This window comes from Prionailurus viverrinus, chromosome A3 (genome assembly GCF_022837055.1).
Source record: "Prionailurus viverrinus isolate Anna chromosome A3, UM_Priviv_1.0, whole genome shotgun sequence".
Lineage (NCBI taxonomy): Eukaryota > Metazoa > Chordata > Mammalia > Carnivora > Felidae > Prionailurus > Prionailurus viverrinus.
The window spans coordinates 12,767,613-12,787,627 of NC_062563.1; the positions used below are offsets into that span (position 1 = coordinate 12,767,613).

A 20,015-nucleotide genomic window follows, 5' to 3' on the forward strand; every position below is an offset into this window, starting at 1 on the left:
GTCTCCTCCACCCGAGTGCCCTCCCTGGGCAGTCTCGCCCAATCCCGTGGCTTTAAGTGTCACTAGATCCTGACAGTTTCCTACATTCTTATCTCCAGGCTGGCCTCCCCCTGAACCCTGGACTTGTGAATCTGCCCACTCGGCCATTGGCTTTATTATTTTTTTAAAGTTTATTTATTTATGTATGTATTTATTGAGAGGGAGAGGGGGAGGGAGAGAGAGAGAGAGATTGAGAGACAGAGACAGAGAACGTGAGCAGGAGAGGGGCAGAGAGAGAGAGAGGGAGAGAATCACAAGCAGGCTGTGCACTGAGTGCAGAGCCCAATGCGGGGTTCGAACTCACAATCCATGAGATCATGAGCGGAGCTGAAATCAAGAGTCAGATGCTACCCAACTGAGCCACCCAGGTGCCCCATGGCTATTGGCTTTGACATATAACACAGCTGAAGCCAACTTCTTCACCTTCTCCCCGACACCTGCCCCTCTCACAGGCCTCCCCATCCTGGTCAACTGCCCAGCCCCCACACCTTGGAGTTGTGTTTAACTCTTTCCGTCACCCCCAGCATTTCGACAAATCCTGCAGGTTCTGGCTTTAGGATGTTTCCAGAACAGAACATTTCCCCTCATTGCCCCTGGGGTCAGCCTGGTGCATCTCTCGCCTGGACTGGTGCAGTATCCTCCCTACAGGTCCATCAACATCTCTCGCCTGGACTGGTGCAGTATCCTCTTTACAGGTCTCACTGCTTCTGACCTCACCCCCTTGCGCTCTCCTCCCGCAGAGCGGTCAGAGCGATCCTCTTGGAACCTGTCAGATCTTATGTCTCCTCTGCTCAGAACCTGCCAAGGCTCCCACTTACCCAGAGAAAACGACACCATCCTTACAGCCACCTACACAGCTCACCCAACCAGCTTCCCGCTCCGGCCTCAGCGCGTCTCCCACACCTACCCTTCCCTCCCCTTGCTTTCTCCGCTGCTGCTCTTCCAGCCTCCAAGCCCCGGCACTTGCTCTTTGCTCTTCCTGGAACCCACGTGGGGTCTGCTCCCTCACCTCTTTCACTTCTGTGCTAAAATGTCACCTCTCTTCTCTCACCCTCTGGGGCTGTGCTGGCCCAGGCCTCCCTGCCGTCCTCCCTGTGTCCCCCGTAGCCGTTCTCACCACCCGGCAGACTTTGTGGCTGACTTCCTGGGGGTCCTTATTCCCCGTGTCTTCTGCCACTAGCCTGTCAGCTCCGGGAAGGAAAGGAGCCTTGCCTGTGTCGTTCACTATCCTCAGTGACTGGAGCGGTGCCAGGCATTCACAGTGAGGTTTCTCCCAACCTGGAGTCCAAAGCGAGTGCTGGAGATACTCATACATTCAATTAATATTTAGGTGTGCCCGGCACCATCCTGTGATGACGGAAATGAGATGCTCACGGTTTACCGTTCACTGGCAACACCTGGGAGGTGGCTTGGTGTGGATTTAGGGTCAGACACCCCTGGGTGGTGAGGCTCTGGCCAACTGGGGGAGAGGGGAAGTGACGCGTGAAACTTCCAATCTGGGCTCTGAAAAGAACCAGGCGTTTCCTTCCTGTCACCCTGGGTCTTTCTGCCCGTTGAGATGTGGCACTGGAGCAGCCACCTTGGACCCCTCAGGGAACACCCCACGTCAGGGATGGTGGGGCCACACGTGGGAAGGAGCCTGGGCCCCCACACCTCTGGGTGTTTTCCGCCTGGACTGTCACATGGGAGAGAAATAAACTCTGTTTAGAAAAACGTATTCCTATTTGGGTCTTGTCCCAGCGGCTGTCTTTATCTTAACTAATACAGTGACCTCGACTGGGTTCCTCTCTGAGCCTCACGGGTTTCTCATCGATGAAAAAGGGACAGCAATATAGTAATAATTGCCAGGAAGGGCAGTTGCGAGGATCTGAGGCCGAACGTTACTAATGCCTGGTGCCCGGTGAGAACCCAGAAATGGTAACCTCCCCTCCCCCCCCCCCCCCCCCCCCTTCAGCAAGGCTCCAGGAGGGGAATTTGCCTAGGAAATTTGGAAGGATGGCTGCAGCAGCATACAAGGCGTTTGGAGAGGGTGTGGCTGTTTGTGTTTCTGCTGGCTAAAGCAGAAACCGTCAGCTTTCGGTCAAAGTTGCCACTGGGATTGCCAGGTGTCTGGATTTGGACCGGGCAGTCCTATGTTTGAGCTTTCAGGCCAGGAAACAAACTGAAAAAGGAAAAAAGAAAAAAAAAAAACCCAGACATATAAATGTGTGTCCAGTATGTCTGTTGAAACCATCTGGCATCTCCGGCCGCAGAATTTCAAGATAAACCATCCAGGTCAATGTCTGGTCTCGACTAAACTGTAGAATTTATCTTTTCTGCATCAATCTTCTAATGGAATTTAAAAAAAAAAAAAAAGATTTTATTTTTAAGTAATCTCCACACCCAATATGGGGCTCGAACTCACAACCCAGAGATCATGAGTCACAAGCTGCACTGACCGAGCCAGCCAGGAGCCCCTGAACCTCTTTTTTCCCCTTAACTTTTACCTCCAATCCAGGCTTCCTCTTACAAACGAAGGTCTTTGTTTCCTTGGGAAAGAAATGTGGTGGAGAGCGGTAGCTCTTCTGCATTTTTTAAAATTAAAAAAAAAAAAATTTTAATGTTTATTTATTTTTTGAGAGAGAGAGAGAGGAAGAGCATGAGTGGAGGAGGGGCAGAGAGAGAGGGAGACACAGACTCTGAAACGGGCTCCAGGCTCCAAGCCGTCAGCACAGATCCCGACGTGGGGCTCGACCCCACAGACCGCGAGATCATGACCTGAGCCAAAGTCGGATGCTCAACCGGCTGAGCCACCCAGGTGCCCCTGGGGCATCGACCTTTTAACAGAGAATTGGAAAGAGCATGGCGATTATTTCAAAGGATAGGGTGATCATAATCATTCGAAGTGGGATGTTACTAATAATTATTTTGGGACAAGAGCCACAAACTGGGATTGTCCCGTGCAAACTGGATGTTTGCTCTTCCTTTCAGTAGAGGAATCAGTTCATCTGAGTGGGGAGAAATCTGGGGACGGGGAGGCCTATCAGTTAGGATGCCTTTGGCTGCAAATAAAGGAAGTGTGATTCAACTGGCTTAAACAATAAGGAAATTTTATTATCTTTTTTTAAAGGGTTATTTATTTTCAGAGAGCATGTGTAAGTGGGGGAGGGGCAGAGAGAGAAAGAGGGAGAGAGAATCCCAAGCAGTCTCCACACGCTCAGTGCAGAGCCCGATGTGGGACTCCCATCTCACAAACGGGAGACCATAACTTGAGCTGAAACTGAGAATGGGACGCTCCCCGACTGAGCCACCCGGGTGTCCCTATTATCTTTCAAGACAAGGAGCCCAGAGGCAGGGGGCACCTGGGTGCCTCAGTCCGTTGAGTGGTTGCATTAGGAAGTGGGAAGTTGGTGGGGCTGGGAATTGAACCCACACAGCTGATCCCTAGGGTTACGACAACGTCCAAAGGCTGGGGAAAATGAAAGCCCGTATGTCAGTGGCAGAGCTGGGATTCAAACCAAGGGTCCTAAGCATTTCCCTCTTTGTTTCCTCCAGGCTGTGTTCCCAGTGCTTCGTGGCAGGAACATGATTTGGCAAAGCTCTGGAGCCCTGACTTATTCTGATATCCATTATGTTCAAATCAGACCTTGAACCAGGGTCCTCTGCTGAGATCTGCTTCTAACCGCAAAGGGTTCCTTTGGGGAAGTTTTGACTTGGACCAATGGGGGGGGGGGTGGCTCACCCAGGACTATAATATTTTGGTCTGAAGAAGTGAACCCTGGCTTGCGTGGCCCACATTGAATTCTGTTGCCCAGCCCTTCTGGGCAATGCCAAGGGTGGAGATGTCTCTCGTCTTCTCAGAAAGCTGCTCTTGGTACTCAGAATGGGGAAAAGACTCTCCGGGCAGCCGGCCTGAGTTACTGAGAACTCATTTGCATTTGGGAAATGATTGTAATCCTGGGCAGTCCTTAACTCATTTCTCACTGGTGTGTTCAACTTGGGATGGGCAAAGCCCACCCCTTGTTTTTCCTTGCTTTATCTTCACTATTTTTTCTTTTGAGCAGAGCTGGGGAAGGCAGCCTTCGAATCCTGAGCCTGCAGAATCTGAGAGGCTCGTCAGGAAATAAGGAACTATCTGTCTGATGTTCCCAAGCAGCATTAGCTTCTTCCCTGCAACTGTGAAATGTGTGCAGCAGAAACAAAACGGTATTTCCCACGATTTGCCAAGTACATGGCAACAGAAACTCTAAAATTGTCCCCATGGAAGAGAATTTCCCTAACATTATCATTACTCCCCCATCTCAACTGAAAGTTGTTTTTTTTTTTTTTTTTCTTTCTTCTCTCTCTCTGTTCTTTTGGTGAATGTTTCCCAGCTATAGCCTGTTTTGGGCCCTGTCCTGGAGACATACGGGATCTAAGGGCTCCCCACTGGAGATCCTGGAGGGTGTGGGTGGAGGTGATGGGGAAGAAGGTAGGAGAGGTCAAGGCTACAACAAGGCTAGGAAGAGAAATCTGCCCGTTTGTGGTTGCTTAGTCATGTTTGGTTCGGTGAGTCGCTCTGTGCCAGGATTAGCTGGGAGGCAGCCAGGCCCTGGACCAAGGGAGTCCCCACTGATCACAGGAATGCTGAGCTCCCTGTCTGAGTCATAAGACCTGGGGTGGCCAGTGACCTGAGGCAGAGGCCTGGAGGTGCCACCAACTAACTCTGGAGAAGCTGAAAACATCTCATTTGTTTGTTGATTGATTAATTGATTGTTAATTTGGTTATTTTCCTTCTTCCCCTGCTCTGGACTAAAAGCACCAAGAGGGCAGGACCCTTAGCGGCTGTGTTACTGCTGTATCCCTCCAGAAACGCTCAGTGACTGAATGACAAAACTTGCTGTCTTTCTATGTCTCATTCATCGGGAGGAATGTCAGGGCCGAACATCACCGGTCTTGCGCACTTTGGTCCTAGCACCTCACCCGATGCCCAGCACGCAGTAGGTGCTTGTGGCCGACACTTGTCTCTTGACAACAGAACCCCAAGTTGTCCAGGCAGCCACGTCCCAGCAGATGGAGCAGGGCTGCTCCATGTTGATAGTGACGACTCTGCTCTTGGTCAGGGACTACGTAGGGATGGTTACATGACCCGGACTGGCCCGCGAAGTGTAAGAGAAAATCTGCCTTGGACTTGTGTCGGCAGGTAATGTTGCCATTGCAATAGCCATCTCGTCACTCTGGGGTCCCAGAGCTTGGGTGACAAGCCACCGCGGTGAGGATAGCAGGGCTGAAGGTGCCTTGGTCCTCGATGACATTGTGAGTCCCAAACCAGCCTGAAGAACCCATCTCCCCTGGACCTCTTGTTAAATAAATACTGTCCTTATGTTTGAACCCACCAGTAGCCCATTCTTCTTCTTGTGGCCAAAGGCATCTGAATGGATTCAGCACTCAGTCCAAATAAAAGCCTTCGCTTACTGAGTGCTTACTATCTGCCCCAAGTAGTTTCCGCGTATTAACTCAGAAATCATTGCAACAATCTTACCAGGTAGGTGCAGCTGTTATCCTCAGTCCAGGGAAGAGACCAAGGAGGCACAGAGAGCTTAAGGAATACATTAAATGTTGTATCTTTCATTGGGGATGGACTATCCCAGAGGAATCAGAATGTAGAAGAGATGGGGGTGGGCCAGGGGTGGGCGCCATCCACAAATGAGGAAATGTTTGGGGTCCTTTTGGGAGTGTGGGCCAATTCTTGGATATAACATGGGATCTGTGTCTGCGTGTGAGACAAATATCTGAAGTGGAAGCTAATCTTCGGTGGTCACAGCTGGGAAGGAGGCTAACACTGCTTGAGCACCTACTGTGTGCCAGCTATCTGTGTCAGGAACTTTCATCAGTGGTTCTCAGCTGGGGGAGATTCTGTCTCTCAGGGGACATCTGGCACTACCTGGAGACATTTGTGGTTGTCACAACTGCCGGTGGGGAGAGAGTGCTCCTGGCATCTGGGGGGTACAGTGTGCCGCTGAACCGGCCTACAATGCCCAGGACAGCTCTCCAGAACTAATACTTCTCTGGCTCTACGTGTCCATAGCCTGAGGTTGAGAAACCCTGCTTTACTAAAGTACATGTTTTTCGTTGTTTTTCCCTCTTACGAAGACTCCCGTTTTATAGACCAGGCAACTGAGGCTCAGAGAGGTGCTGTGACTAGTCCAAGGTCACACAGCAGAGCTACTCAGGGACATCTGCAATTTTCTGAGAACCTCAGGAGTCAGCCATCTTCTGGACATAATTGACTCCACCACTGGCACCTGCCAGACTCACCTCCCCCATCCCCCTTCCCATCTGCCCAGAAGGGATTCACTCACTCAAGGCCCAGATCAAATGCCACCTTGTCCCCGATCCCAAAGAAACATCTCCTAGAGGGCAGAAGCCACTCCACTCTCTCCCCGTGTCCTGAGGAACTTGCAGCATTTACCCAGGCCATTATGAGAACAGTCCTGGGTGTTTGGAACAGAAGATAAACAAACAGTCATGTTCTTTGCTAAAGGGTGATTACGGTCTAGAGGGGGCATATTATACGAATCAGCTAATCCACTGCAGAGACAATACAATCCCTGGTGTGTGATAGGGGAACATTAAGAATTGTGTGGACAGTTTAGAGAGTAGGGCCGGCCAAGAAGGCAGTTTACACACGCAATGATAATAATAAAGGACAAAAATAGAGAACTTTCTAGGGACTGGGCACTGTTCCAAGTATGCCCTGTGGACTAACACATAACCCTGTGCGGGCCCCTGTGAGCCAGGTGCGAGGATTATTTCCATTGTATCCCGAGGGGCACACTAAGGCTCTTGAGGCAAGGAAACCAGCCGAAGGTCGCCCACTAGCAAGTGAGGGAGATGGGATTCGAATCTGAGCAGCTTACTCCAGGCCTCAGCGCTTGGTCACCTCTCCATACCTTCCTGTGAGGCAGGTGAGGACATTTGTCAAGCGGTCCCGCTGCTTACCAAGGTCACACAGGGCAGCCTGCACCAGCGGCCGGGTTTCCCAAGGCCTTATCCCCGGTGGTGGGTGGGGAGGGGGCCGCGGGCAGAGCAGCTGCTCCTTGATTAGTAATTCGAGAGCAGATCATAATTTCTTCTGGGAAAGGTGGAAAGAGCAGGGTCGTCTCCTGGGGGCAAAGAACTTCAGAAAAAAAGGGATAAAAACGGAAGGACGGAAAGGGCAAGAGAGAGGGAGGGACCCGGAGAGGCGCGCGGCTTCCTTCCCAAGGTCGCGGCAGCGCCCGAGGGCACCCACAGGGCTACGTGTCCCAGAGGCTGGCACCGGCCGGGCAGGGGCCGCCCCCTCCTCCTCCGCGGGGCCGGCGGGGTCGCGAGGGCCCGGGCGGGCTGGCTCCCCCGAGCGGCTCCCGCCGAGAGCTTTTCCAGCCGGGGGTTCGCTCAGCTCGAGCGGCGGCAGCGGGCGGCCGCGGCGGCCGGACCTGCGTGCGTGTGCCTGCGCGCGGGGGGTGTCGCGCGTGGCGGGGGTGGGGGAGGAGCGGCGTAGCCCGCGGCGGGGGAGGGGGCCACGCGTCCGGGCGCGGAGTTGGCGCGCGGGCGGCGGCTGGCGTGCCGCCTCGGGCCCCGCGGCCTCCGCGGCGCCCCTTCCGGGGAGTTCCCGCCCGAGCGCCCCGGGCGCCCCCGCTCCGACCGCGCTGAGCTTCCGACGTAGCCGCCGAGCGCCGCGGCGCGGTTCCAGGGGGCCCGGTGCGCGCGCGGAGCGCCTCTGCGGCCCGAGCACGGCGTGGCACTTGGCAGACGCTCCCTGGGCGGTGGGGGCGGTGGCGGCGGCGGCGGCGGTGGCGGTGGCGGGGCCCGCCGTCTGGGAGCCCCGAGGGCCGGCCCCCTCCCGCCCCTTGTCCAGCCTCCGCGCGCTGCCTCCGCCCCCGGCCCGGGCTGCCCGCCCCCAGTCCCGCCCGCCCGCCGCGCCAGGCGCCGGGCCCGCCGCTGAGCCCGGCCCGCCGGCGCGCCCCGTCCGGGATGGGGCGCCTGGACGCCTGAGTCGCCGTTCGGCGCGACCTTCGCGCGGGGGAAGCAGTCGGCGCCGCGCGGCCGCGCTAGAATGGAGGGACCCGGCGGCAGCGATCCCAGCGGCGACGGGGCTGGGGACGGTGCCCACCCGGACCCCCGGGTCCCCGGCGCCGCTGCGGCCAGCTCTGGCCCGTGCGCGGCCGCCCGGGAGTCCGAGCGCCAGCTGCGCCTCCGCCTCTGCGTCCTCAACGAGATCCTGGGCACCGAGAGGGACTACGTGGGCACCTTGCGCTTCTTGCAGTCGGTGAGTGTCGCCCGGGGCGCGCGGGGACAGCCTCTGCCCGGGCCGCCAGCCCCGCTTGGAGCGCAGGGGCCTCCAGTGCCGGGCGGTCGCCACTACCTGTGGCCGCGCGGTCCCTGGGGGTCGCGAGAGTCGCCTCAGGGGCGCCTCGCGGGGCGCGCGGAGAGGTGGGGAGATGCGGGCTCCCTCGGAGCTGGGCTGTCGCTTCCCTGGCCGGCCGGCGGTCCTAGTCCCGACTCGGGATCTCCCGCACTCCGTTCCCCACCTCCCCTGCACGCTGCCCTTTTGTCTTTTTCTTTTCCCCTCCCCGCCTTTCAAATAGTTTTAAAATTAGTTGCATCCGCGAGGCAGGGGCTCTGGGACCCAGGCGCCGGGAGCTTTCGCTCCTGCTTTTTTTCCCGGGGATTTCTTCGCCGCCTAGTGCACCGCCGAGTACTCCGGGACACCTCCTAGACATCCTAGAGCCCAGCGTCCCTCCGAGAGTAGGATACAACCCGGTGCCCGGAAGAGGGACGGAGATCCCACAAACCCACAAAACCTCGGGGTAGGACCCCTTTCCCCAGTGCACGCGTTTTTGTTGGAGCTTGGGGAGAGTGGGTTTCGAACTCTCGACTTGGCAGTCCAGGTCCCACCCCTATTTCTGAGTGGCAAAAAATAAACAGCCCAGCCCTTACTATGTGGCAGGCGCCCACATGTATCAATCATCAGGAGGTTTAACCTTCCGAGTGGCCCATGAAGTGGGGACGAGTATTTACCCCATGTTTTAGATGGGAGAGTTTAGCTCCAGCGAGGTTGAGTAACTTGCTCAGAACCACACAGCTGGTTAATTGGGGATACTGGGTTGTAAACTCCTGTGTTGCATTTCCTTTTCTATTCTTTTTTTCTTTTTTTCCTTTCTTTCTATCTTTCTTTTTTCCTGTGAGCGGGAGGAAGGGGCCACTTCCCTACTCTCCTGGGAAGTGAGAAAAGTGGCCAGGGGGCGGAGGGGGTGGGCCTGGGGCCAGGCCTCGGTGGAAGTTAGGAGACTCCGAGGGCTTTAATCTCCTTGCCTCCTGCTGGGACCTCATTTACTCCCTTCTTGGCTCTAGGAAGTCTTTTAATCCTGGTTAAGGAAGGGCTGGTGGGGGCGGTGGTTGTTCCTTCAGAGACCCCAGAGCCAGGCTGTGCAGCTCCCAATTTCTAAGGGAAAGAGGGAGACTCTGGCATCCTCTGGGGTCCCCATTGGCTTGGAGGTGCAGCTAAGGCTGTGTGAGGTCCGAGTTCTAACTCGGGGAGGAGAGAGCCCTTCTCTCTGTGAAAAGAGGTGTGTTCCTGTGTGTGTGTGTGTGTGTGTGTGTGTGTGTGTGTGTGTGTGTGTGTGTTGGGAGGGGTTGGGGAGTTGTGTGGTGGCATTGAAAACCATTTGGCTAAAGGACCCTTCTAGAAAGGCCTATGAGAGTGTTGGTGTTTCTTTTTGCCATCTCTCCCTCTCTCATAGTTTAAATAAATAAATAAATAAATAAATAAATAAATAAAGGAAGGAATCTGTTCAGTTTAAAGCTGGTAGTTTCTGATATAAAGATGCAGACAGTGCTCATATCTCTGGGCAATGTCAAATTCTAGGGAACTCCTCACTTCTCCTTCTGAGCCTCTCCCTGCTCCTCAGTCAGGAAAGGAAAGAGGAAAGACAAACCAATTTTTATATTAATGGGTAAGAAAACATATCTCTCCCTCCCACGCCCTTGCCTAGATGGTGTGGTGCATTTCAGAGCAGATACAGATTGTGTTAGGGTTAACTGTGGTTTTAAATTGTCCACTTGTAGAGTCCGAGGTTGCTGGAATAATGGAAATTGATTGGAATCAATGGTTCTTATTATTAAAGAAACAAGAAAAAGAAAGGTTTCTGTATTTCCACATTATTGAGGTCATCAGTTTTTGTTTCGATTGACCTGTCGGTTCTGAGATGAGCTGGTTCTCGGACCAGTCGTGCTATACCTGCCCTGGCCTCAGTTTGCCCACCTGTAAACCAAGGGGAGGAGAATCCAGGCGTCTTTTCTGCCTTGTCCTTTTGGGTGTCCCCAAGCTGTTGCCAGAAATGGACTGATTGTGTAACCTGACCAGCCATACATACCTCGTTTGTGAGCCACAGGAGGCCTCTCTTGTTTTGCTCCATCAGAAATGCCCCCTAAACCACCCAAGGCCTTTCGGTTTGGAAAACCCAGGGCTTCGCTTCGGGGACTGCTAATTACCAAGGCTTTCCACGCATCCAGGCTGGCAGCCTGCGTGGTCTCTTCTGTCTTCCCACTCGCTCCTCTGAGCCTTTATACTTGGTAAGGGAAGAATGCTTGGTAATCCCTCCCAGCTTTTAATTCCATGGGGCAGAGCTTCCCTGGCCTCCCTGGGTCCCTAGTTTCAAGGCTCTGTTGTCAGTAGAAATGAAGGCTTTGTGGTTGACTGTGAATTGTGGGAGATGCAGAAAGGCCAGCTCTGGTGGGTTCCTGCCCTTAAGGAGGGGACAGTCTAGTCCATGGCGGCAAAGTGGATGTTTACAGAAATCCAAGTATGAGGCTGGGCTCTGGAGCTAGACTGCTTGGGATTGAGCCCTGGGGCTGTATAACCTTAGGGCAACTGGCTTAACCTTTCTGGGCCTCAGTTTTCTCGTCTGTGAAGTAGGAGATGATAATAGGTCTTATCTTACAGGGTTTTTAAGAGTGTAAGTCAGTTATATAAATATATATAAAGCACTTAGAACACTGCCTCGTAGGTAGTAAGGCATATAAATGTTAGTATCATCATTACTTATTTTGTTATATGGTAATTAAATAATATAGATGATTAGGGTTCTAGGATTTCAGCGTCAAGTGAGCAGGAGTAGTCAGGGAGGGCTCCCTGGAGGAAGTGAGGTCTGAGTCAGCACCGAAAAGAGGACAGGGAGCCTGAGCGAATTTCCTTTTGACCATCTAAACTCCGGAACCAGTGGTTTTCTTTGGTTCCGGTTCTGGGGCTCTGTGGTTCCTCCAGAATCTCCCCATCTTTCCTCACCTCCTTCAGGAACTGGATTGCACCCCTTCCCCATCTCCAAGGGGGGCCGATAGCTTTGGTGCCTTGTTTTGTGTGTGTTTATTTAAGGGTCATAGAAATGCAAGGAGAGCCCTCTTGTAGAGATGCTGGATCTTTCTTGGAGGACACCGCCAAGATGGTGGGACAAAGTGCCCTGGGTTTTGACTCAGAGCCTTGGATTTCAACATTTAGAAGCCCTGACCGTGTTGGGTGCTCTTGGTCAGTGTCAATAATGAGAATAACAATTACAGTCATTAGTGGGTAGGAGCTGACACTGATTCATAATTTACTGCTCTGGGCGCTTCACATGTATCAACTTATTTGATCTTTCCAATACCCCGTGAAGAAAGTGCTGCTGTTGCCCCATTGACACATGAGGAAATTGTGGCGAAGATAGTTTCAGTGAGCTGGGTCACGCAGACAGCCGTGCCAGAATCTGATCCCAGGCTGGCCACCCCGGAGCTCATGTCCCTAGAGCCCTCACAGACTGGCTCTGCCTCATAAAGGCCTTGGCCCGTGATTTATTAAGGTGGCGAAACGGGGATTCGAACCCGGGTCTCTGTGATATTCTGACCCTCTGCCTGCGCTTTCTCTGGTTACTCCCCTCCGTGGCTCCCATTCTGTCTTCCGCAGAATGGGCAGAACTATAGAAGACTAGAAATGGCAGGCGGCCAGATTCCTCCTCCGTGCTCCACGGCTGTTTGTGAAGAGAGGGTTGAGTGTGGAGCTCCGGAGCCAGGCTGCTGGTGTTCGCATCCTGGCTTTACCCCACAATGACTGTGCGTGGCCCTGGGCATGCCACCAGCCTGTTCAGTGCCTCAGTTTTCCCATCTGCACAATGGGAACAGTGTAGCACCTGTGTCCTAGGGGTGTTATGAAGCTTCGATGAGCCTGACGCCGAAGCCGTTTGAAGGGGGCCAGACGCGCAGTTGGTATTCAGATGCTATGGTGGCTGTTTTGCTGACGTACAGCAGTGGGGGGCGGAGAGGGTTGTCTGTTTGGGGTTCATGGGGCTCCCCTGCTTAAAGAGGAGGACAGGTGAGGCATGGGCTCACCGGTTTCTTGGTTGGATTTTGGTTTTGGGTTCCTGCCTGCAAGTGAGGAGACCCTGGGGTAAGTGCCAACGCATCCTGCGATGCATGTGCCAGCTGGGCTGTGGTGGGAAGAGAGGGGGAGCCTGGGTGGCTGCGTAGAGAGACCCCTGGGCAAGGGTTGGTCAGCAGGACCCCGTAGGGCTCCCTTGACGGAGGACAGAGACCTGTCACTCCCAGAGGGTCTCCTCCACCGGCTGGGGGATGGTCCTGGATGATCAGGGGGTGTGGGCAGAAAGCTCCCAGAATGCTTTCTGTGGTTCTGCTTTTTTGGGGGGTTGGAGACTAGAGCTTTTCCTCTCTTTGGAGCTCTGCTTGCCAAAAGAAGAAACTGTGGTTTTGTGTTGTCACTGCTTTTTTTTTTTTTTTTTTAAGATTCTTTGCTTCCAGTCTCTCACTAGAGAGAAATGCCAGGGGGTGGAGGTGAGGGACACATTTTAAATTCTGTAGTCACCAAAACAGAATGACCTACCCGGTCGGTGACTTCCGGGATGTTCACGAGGGTGTGTTGCAAAAGGTAGGATGCTGAGACGTGTATGTGACACAGTTCTGCTTTGGGAAAATAAACAGAAGTCATAATATACACATGTCCGTTGTATACATCACATTACAGGAGCTTAGGGAAAAGGACACAAGGATGTGTTTCTTGTGGAGAAAAGCAAGCAGGAAGATAGTAAAAGGAAAAATGCACTCAGAAATCTCATGTATAATACTGTTCTCATATCAAACCAGGCACATGTGTATGAGCATATATGTTACAAAATTCTGACAGAGAGAATTGCATTCCTGCATGGTTATCAGGCTAGTGTAACCTCAGTAATGATAATTTGCTAACACTTATAAGAAAGTACTAAATGTTTACCAGCCCTGTGTAGAGCATTCTCTGTGTATCAACTCAAAAGTGCTAGGTATTTATTGTGCTTCCCATTTTTACAGATGAAACCCAAGGCACAGAGAGGCCAAGTCAGTTTTGCAAGGTCACACAGCCTGACAGGGCTGGGACTCAGACCCAGGTAGTCTGACTGCAGAACCCTCATTCTTTCCCGTTCTCCTGAACTACCCAAAATGATGCTGTGTTTGTGACCAAAATTAACTGCCTTTGTGAGACCTCCAGCTGCCCACGTGGGCAAAGAATTAAGCCCGAAGGTCCAAATTATCAGAGCTTTTTAGGATTCCAGAGAACGTGGGCCAGGCCACTTTGTATTAGGCCACAACATCATTAGGGAGTCAGTGAAGGTCTTTTGATGACAAAAACCTAAATGTCAGCCGGAGTTGGGAGGGGGCACCTTTTGTGTGGGGCGAACAGAGCTCCACACAGGGAAACGCAGAAATCTGGACTGCGTTTCTCCACGTGTGCAGGTAGTTTTGGAGCACCTGCAGTATATTCTAGGCAGTGTTCTGGGCCAGGAAAATGCAGCTGTCAATAGGGCACATGTGGCCCTTGGCCTTTGGAGAAGGCTGACCCATCAGAGATGCTGCATCTCGTGCATTTGAGTGAGGGTGTTCTCCAGATGAGCAGCCTAGAGCCCATTCACCATTATTGGGTGTTGTCCCTTATAACCGTTTATCTGTCACTTAAAAAAGCAGGTGGATGGGATTGGTGTCCTTGGCCTTTGGAGGCTTCCGGGCACCCCTTTCCTAGAGGGTGTCCCCCTGAGTCCACTGAGCAGAAGGCCTCTTGAGCTCTGGCCACTCCCTCAGGTCGACAAACCCACATTCTCTTTGCTTCACAGTGCCCCCTCCCAAGCCTCCCCCCAACCCCCAGCCTGTGCAGGAGTTGTCTCTGAAGCAGGTCATGCCTGGCTGCAGAAGAACTTGACCTCTCAGATTTTTGTGATTTCTCATCCGTGTTTTTTTTTTTTTTTCCAACGGCCACCAGCTCTCCGGCTGGAGTCGTGGCAGGTGGCGGGTAGGCAGGGTGGACAGGTCCTCGAACCAGCGTGCCTTGCTCCCCCGGGGCACAGGGCGAGGCCAGAGCTGGTCCTTGCCCCAGAGTCGTGGAGACATAGAACTTGAGAGTAAGCTGGGGGGAGAGGGCAGGGGTCTGAACCTTCTCGTTTTGCCTGTGAAGCCCCAGAGGGACTCCCTGTCGAAGTCGTGGCCCCCAGAGGGAGGTGCGCTCTGGTCAAGGGTGGCGGCCCTGCGGCCGGTCAGGGTTCCATCCGGAGAGCTCTGGGAGAAGGCTGGGGTGGCCCTCGCCCTCTTCCCAGGATTTGAGTTTCAGCCTGGCTCAAAGGTCCCCCTTAAAGAGGCTCCTCAGGGGGCATTTCAGCCCTAGCAGCTGGTCTGTGGTGAATCCTCCGTATTTTAACCCTTGGCCCCACTGGAAGGTGGGGGCGGGATCATCTTCCCTTGTGGCGACTGTCCTGTGAATTGCAGGATGCTTCACAGCAGCACTGGCCTGCCCTTCCGTCAGTTGGGACCATTGAAAAAGGTCTCCAGATACTGCCCCATGGCCCCCAGGGGGACTGGCTGCCAACCTTTGACAACCAGTTCTGCTTTCTCACCTTATGCTGGGGCCTTTACGCACACATCCTGGAGCATGAGAAATCTATGCCGTCGCCGTGACTGTATGCATGTGTACGTGCTTACCTGAGTGGTGTGGTAGGGTTGCTCTTTTCACCCAGCGGTCTGTCTCGGGTTCACGGTTAGGAGCGTCGAATCTAGGGGCGCCTGGGCGGCTCAGTCGGTTAAACCTTCGACCCTTGATTCCAGCCTAGGTCATGATCTCGCGGTCTGTGAGTTCGAGCTGTGCGTGGGACTCCACACTGACGATGCTGAGCCTGCTTGGGATTCTCTCTCTCCTTCCCTCTTTGCCCCTCTTCTGCTCGCTCTCTCTCTCTCAAAAAACAAACAAACAAACAAACAAAGAAAAAGCATGGATTCTGGACACCAAACGGCCTGGGTTCAAACCTCAGCTCTGCCCCCGTGTGACCTTGGGCAAGTCCTTTTGCGTCTCTGAGTCCTGGTTTCCCCATCGTCCACGGGGAGTGCCCGCAGAGCGGAGTGCTGAGCCAAGGTCACGGCCGCCCCACTACCTGCCACAGGCTCTCCTGTTATCCGAAAGGAAGCCCTGAGAAAGAAGGGAAGTCCTCCAGCCTCCCAGCCCTATGTAGATTTTTCAGTTTATTTTTATTTTCCCGGCTCCTTGAGGACCAGAGGGGGTTTGCCTCTTTTGTCTTGTGGTCGGACGCTCAATCTGTGTTTACCCGCCTGGTTCCTTCCCCAGGGTGGGACTGACAGACGATCCCTTGTTTCTGGGCCAGGGGAGGCCAGGCTATTTCAGGCTGGCGGGACTAGGGCCACCAAAGTCTGGTGGAAGCAGGTGGGGTGGCCATGAGCCACCAGGATCCGGGGTCTCGTACTTCCACCCTTGCAGGGGGGTGGTGGGAAGCTTCTGCAAGGAGCGAGGCCAGGCCCAGAGCGGGCTGTGGGCAGTCCGTGCTTTCATTCACCGGTTCCCTTAGTCATTCAATAAACGCACATTGAATGCCTACTGTGTGCCAAACACTGGGCTAGGTGCTGGCACATGGCCAGGACAAGATGGACAAGGTTCCTGCCCTCGTGGAATCTTCAGACAATACAAAGAGGTCACTTGAGAAGGTGGCAACAGATGGAATAATAGTATCTGCTGAGGCCTTACTGTGTGCTGAGCCCTGTGCCGAGTGCTTTGTATGGATTATCTCTTTGAGCCTTTGCAACAACCCTCTCCTGTAGGGGGTTCTCTCATATATCTGTTTTGCAGATGGGGAAACTAAGGCCCGGAGAGAGTGATTTGCTTAGGTCCACTCAGCTGGCGAGTGGACGTGCCAAGAAGGGAAGAAAAATGAGGGTGTGTTGGTGATAGGGATAGCGGCATCTGCTTGTGATGGGGTGGCCAAGGAAGGCGTCTCTGAAGAGGTGGCTTTTGAGCTGAGTCCTGGGGCCGAGAAGGAGCCAGCTGTAGTTGAGAGAAGTGTGTTCTAGGTAGAGGGGGCAGCATGCGCAAAGGCCCTGAGGCAGGACTATGCTTAGCTTGTTTGAGGAACAGCAAGAGGCCAGGTTGGTGGAGCTGGGGAGAGGAAGTCGGTGTGGCATGAGACTCAGGCACTTTATTAGTGGGTGAGGAGCCCCTGGAGGGTTTTCAGCTGGGGTGTGGCTTGGTCTGATTGACGATCTGAAAGTCTTACTGCGCAAGGGTCTTCCCAAGATCGCAGCAGCCACCTCCTGTCTCTGGCCTGGACGCTCACCCAGGAGGGAGGACCACACTTTCCCCTTGCCGGGCAGATCCCCAGACCCTCTGTCTGGGAAGGCTGTTGTGTGAATCAGGGCCATTTCTGTCCCCTATCTAGGTCTCAGCCTCCGTGTGAGTACTGCATCTGAGCTGACCACACCCAAAGAGGAGTTTGGGTCCCTGTTCATGGCCAGGGTGTCAGCAGGCTGTGCTGGTGGCCGCTGGGGAGATGGCTGTTGATACACGATGGGTCTCTGCTTCCTGTGAGAGAGGAAGGCACCCCCTGTTTTCTGTTCAGGAAACTAATTTGCATGATTAAAAACTACCTCCGCTCATAATACCATCTTAACAACGCTTTCCTCTGTAGCTCTCACCTCTGCCCTGGGCGGTGTGAGTGTGTGAGTGTGTGTGTGTGTGTGTGTGTGTGTGTGTGTATTTTTCAGACCCACTTTGCAGGTGAGGAAAACTGAGGCACAGAAGGTGAAGTGGCTTGTCCAAGGACACACGGTCGAGAAACAGCCAGGACTATTATGCTTGTCTGCTCAGCTCTCACCCGGGCCTGCCCCGTTCTGTCCTCCAGACACAGAGCCAGAGGGGGCCAGTTAGAACTTAAGTCACTTCATACCACTGCCCTGCTCAGAGCCCTCCCGAGACTCCCGCTTCCCTCTGAGTAGAAGTGAAGGTCTCAGGATGGCCTGGAAGGTCCTGTGAGATCTGTCCCTGTTTCCTTTCAGGTCCCCTCTCCTGTTTCTCTTCTTTCTCCTGCAGATTTTTGTTTTTGGTTTTTAGTTTATTATTTTGAGAGAGAGAGAGAGAGAGAGAGAGAGAGAGAGAGAGAGAGTGAGTAGGGGAGGGCAGGGGGCAGAGAGAGATTCTTAGAGAGAATCCCAAGCAGGCGTCTCACTGTCAGTGCAGAGACTGATGCGGGGCTCGAACTCGTGAATTGTGAGATCATGACCTGAGCTGAAATCAAGACACTTAACTGACTGAGTCACCTGAGCACCCCCACATACGGTTCTTTTAATTGAGATGCGATTCACACACCATAAATCTCACCCTTGCAGAGCGTACGATTCGGTGGTTTTGAGTATATTCGCAAAGTTGCGCAATTATCACTGCTATCTAATTCCAGAATCTCCTTTTGCTCCTACTCCCTCCCGCCCCCAAGCCACCTGTGCCCTTTCTCCTGCCTCAGGGTGTTCTCGCCTCTTCTGTTTGGAATGTTCTTCACCGGTATCCCTAGGGCTCATTCTGGCATGTTCCTGAGGAGGTCTTCCTCCCCCTTTCAAACCTGTCCTCCACCCCCACCTGCACACTTCCTATCCTTTCCCTTCCGTGCCCCTTCCATGCGGGAGTTTTCTCCACCACTGGACACACTAGATGGCTGACTTACTTACTGTTTATTGTTTGTCTCACTCATGCGAATGTCAGCTCCAAGAGGATAGGGCGTTTCTGTCTGTTCCACTCACTTTGTCTGTTAGACACTGAGAACCATGCCTGGCCTGTGGTAGGTGCTCATTAAATATTTTTGGAATGAAAAAAATGGCTTTTGCTTTGTACCCATGTTTATGTTTTATAGAATAGGATTATCGTGACCGATGCAACTGCTAAATACTTCTGTGCAGACTTTTGGGGGCCTGGGGCTAAGATAGTTTGAGGGCCAAAGGTGGGTGTGGGCTGCCTGGACTGCTGTGTTCACTGATAAGCCCCCACCACCCAGCTCTGGTCAAGGGAGCTTTGGTCAAGGGAGTGGTTGAGTGAAAGTTGGAGGAGGCACTGTCTGCTTCCTGCTCCTTTTTTTTTTTTTTAATGTTTGTTCGTTTATTTAGAGAGCCTGTGCGTGCAAACGGGGGAGGGGCAGAGACGGAGGGAGAGAGAGAATCCCAAGCAGGCTCCGCACTGTCAGCGCAGAGCCTGACGCGGGGCTCGAACTCACCAACTGCGAGATCACAACCCGAGCTGAGATTGAGTCTGACGCCTAACCGACTGAGCCACCTAGGCACCTCTCCTGCTGCTTTCTTAATGAGTGGCCTTGGCTTGATTTGGGAGTGTGCACCCCAGTGTGGGGAGTGGCTACAGACTGGTGTCCTTGGCCTGCTGCCCTTACCACACCAGGAGGGCCGAGGGAGCTCTGTATGGTCCCAGCCACCAGCCGATGGCTGGCCAGACTGTTGTTAGGTGGTTTTTAAGATTTATTTCCCCCTGATCACAAAGGCGATAAATATGGTGGTGGTGTCTGTGTCAAAAGCACATTCCCTTACGTCTGTGTCTGTTCAGCTGTAAGCACTCTTTTATGGAGGCAAATATGGTAAAATGGTTTGTGTATATGGCTGGCTGTACCTATCATGTATTTCTACATATGTACAGGGGTCTAGACACAAAACTCTAGTATGCCATACTTATGAGTAATTTAACACATCTTTAAAGTTTCTTTTAATGTTTATTTTTGAGAGAGAGAGAGGGAGGGAGGGAGGGAGGGAGGGAGGAGGGGCAGAGGGAGAAGGAGACACAGAATCTGAAACAGGCTCCAGGCTCCGAGCTGTTGGCATAGAGCCTGACGCGGGGCTCGAACTCACGGACCGCGAGATCATGACCTGAGCCAAAGTCAGGCACTTAACCGACTGAGCCATCCAGGTGCCTCTCTATTTTTTTTTTTTTAAGCTTATTTATTTATTTTGAGAGAGAGAGACAGAGCATGAGTGGGAGGGGGGCAGAGAGGGAGGGCGACACAGAATCCAAAGCAGGCTCCAGGCTCTGAGCTGTCAGCACAGACCCCGATGCAGGCGAACCCACGAACTGTGAGATCATGACCTGAACTGAAGTCAGACACTTAACCGACTGAGCCGTCCAGGTGCCTCTCTATTTTTTTTTTTAAGCTTATTTATTTATTTTGAGAGAGAGAGCCCAACGCGGGGCTCGAACTCACTGACCTGATCATGACCTAAGCTGAAGTCGGATGCTTAACCGACTGAGCCACCCAGGCGCCCCAATTTAGTACATTTTCTTAAAGTTGGTTTTCTGGTAACTTTTTATTTTGACGTGTCAAGAATAGAGTACCCCTGTATAACCTTCATCCAGATTCACCAATTGGCAGTTGTTGAGTACATGTGCTTTTATTTTATTTTTTATTTTGAGAGACGGAGAGAGAGAGCATGTACACGTGAGCAGGGGAGGGGCAGCGAGGGAGAGAGAATACCAAGCAGGCTCAGCGCAGAGCCTGATGCAGGGCTTGATATCATGACCGTGAGATCATGACCTGAGCCAAAATCAGGAGTCAGACACTTAACTGAGCCACCGAGGCACCCCGCATTGCTTTTAACTCTCCTCTTTCTCCTCTCCCACCTGTCTCCCCCAGCCCCGTAGAGAC

General features: G+C 53.2%; 1 protein-coding gene across 1 annotated transcript in view; it reads left to right on the plus strand.

The window, feature by feature from the left end:
- Positions 1 to 7,957: 7,957 nt before the first annotated feature.
- Positions 7,958 to 20,015, plus strand: part of PREX1 (phosphatidylinositol-3,4,5-trisphosphate dependent Rac exchange factor 1) — a 186,880-nt gene continuing 174,822 nt past the window's right edge. The window contains exon 1 of the mRNA XM_047851928.1: positions 7,958 to 8,308. Coding sequence (XP_047707884.1) covers positions 8,096 to 8,308 — 213 coding nt within the window. The 5' untranslated portion in view covers positions 7,958 to 8,095. The remainder of the gene's footprint in view (positions 8,309 to 20,015) is intronic.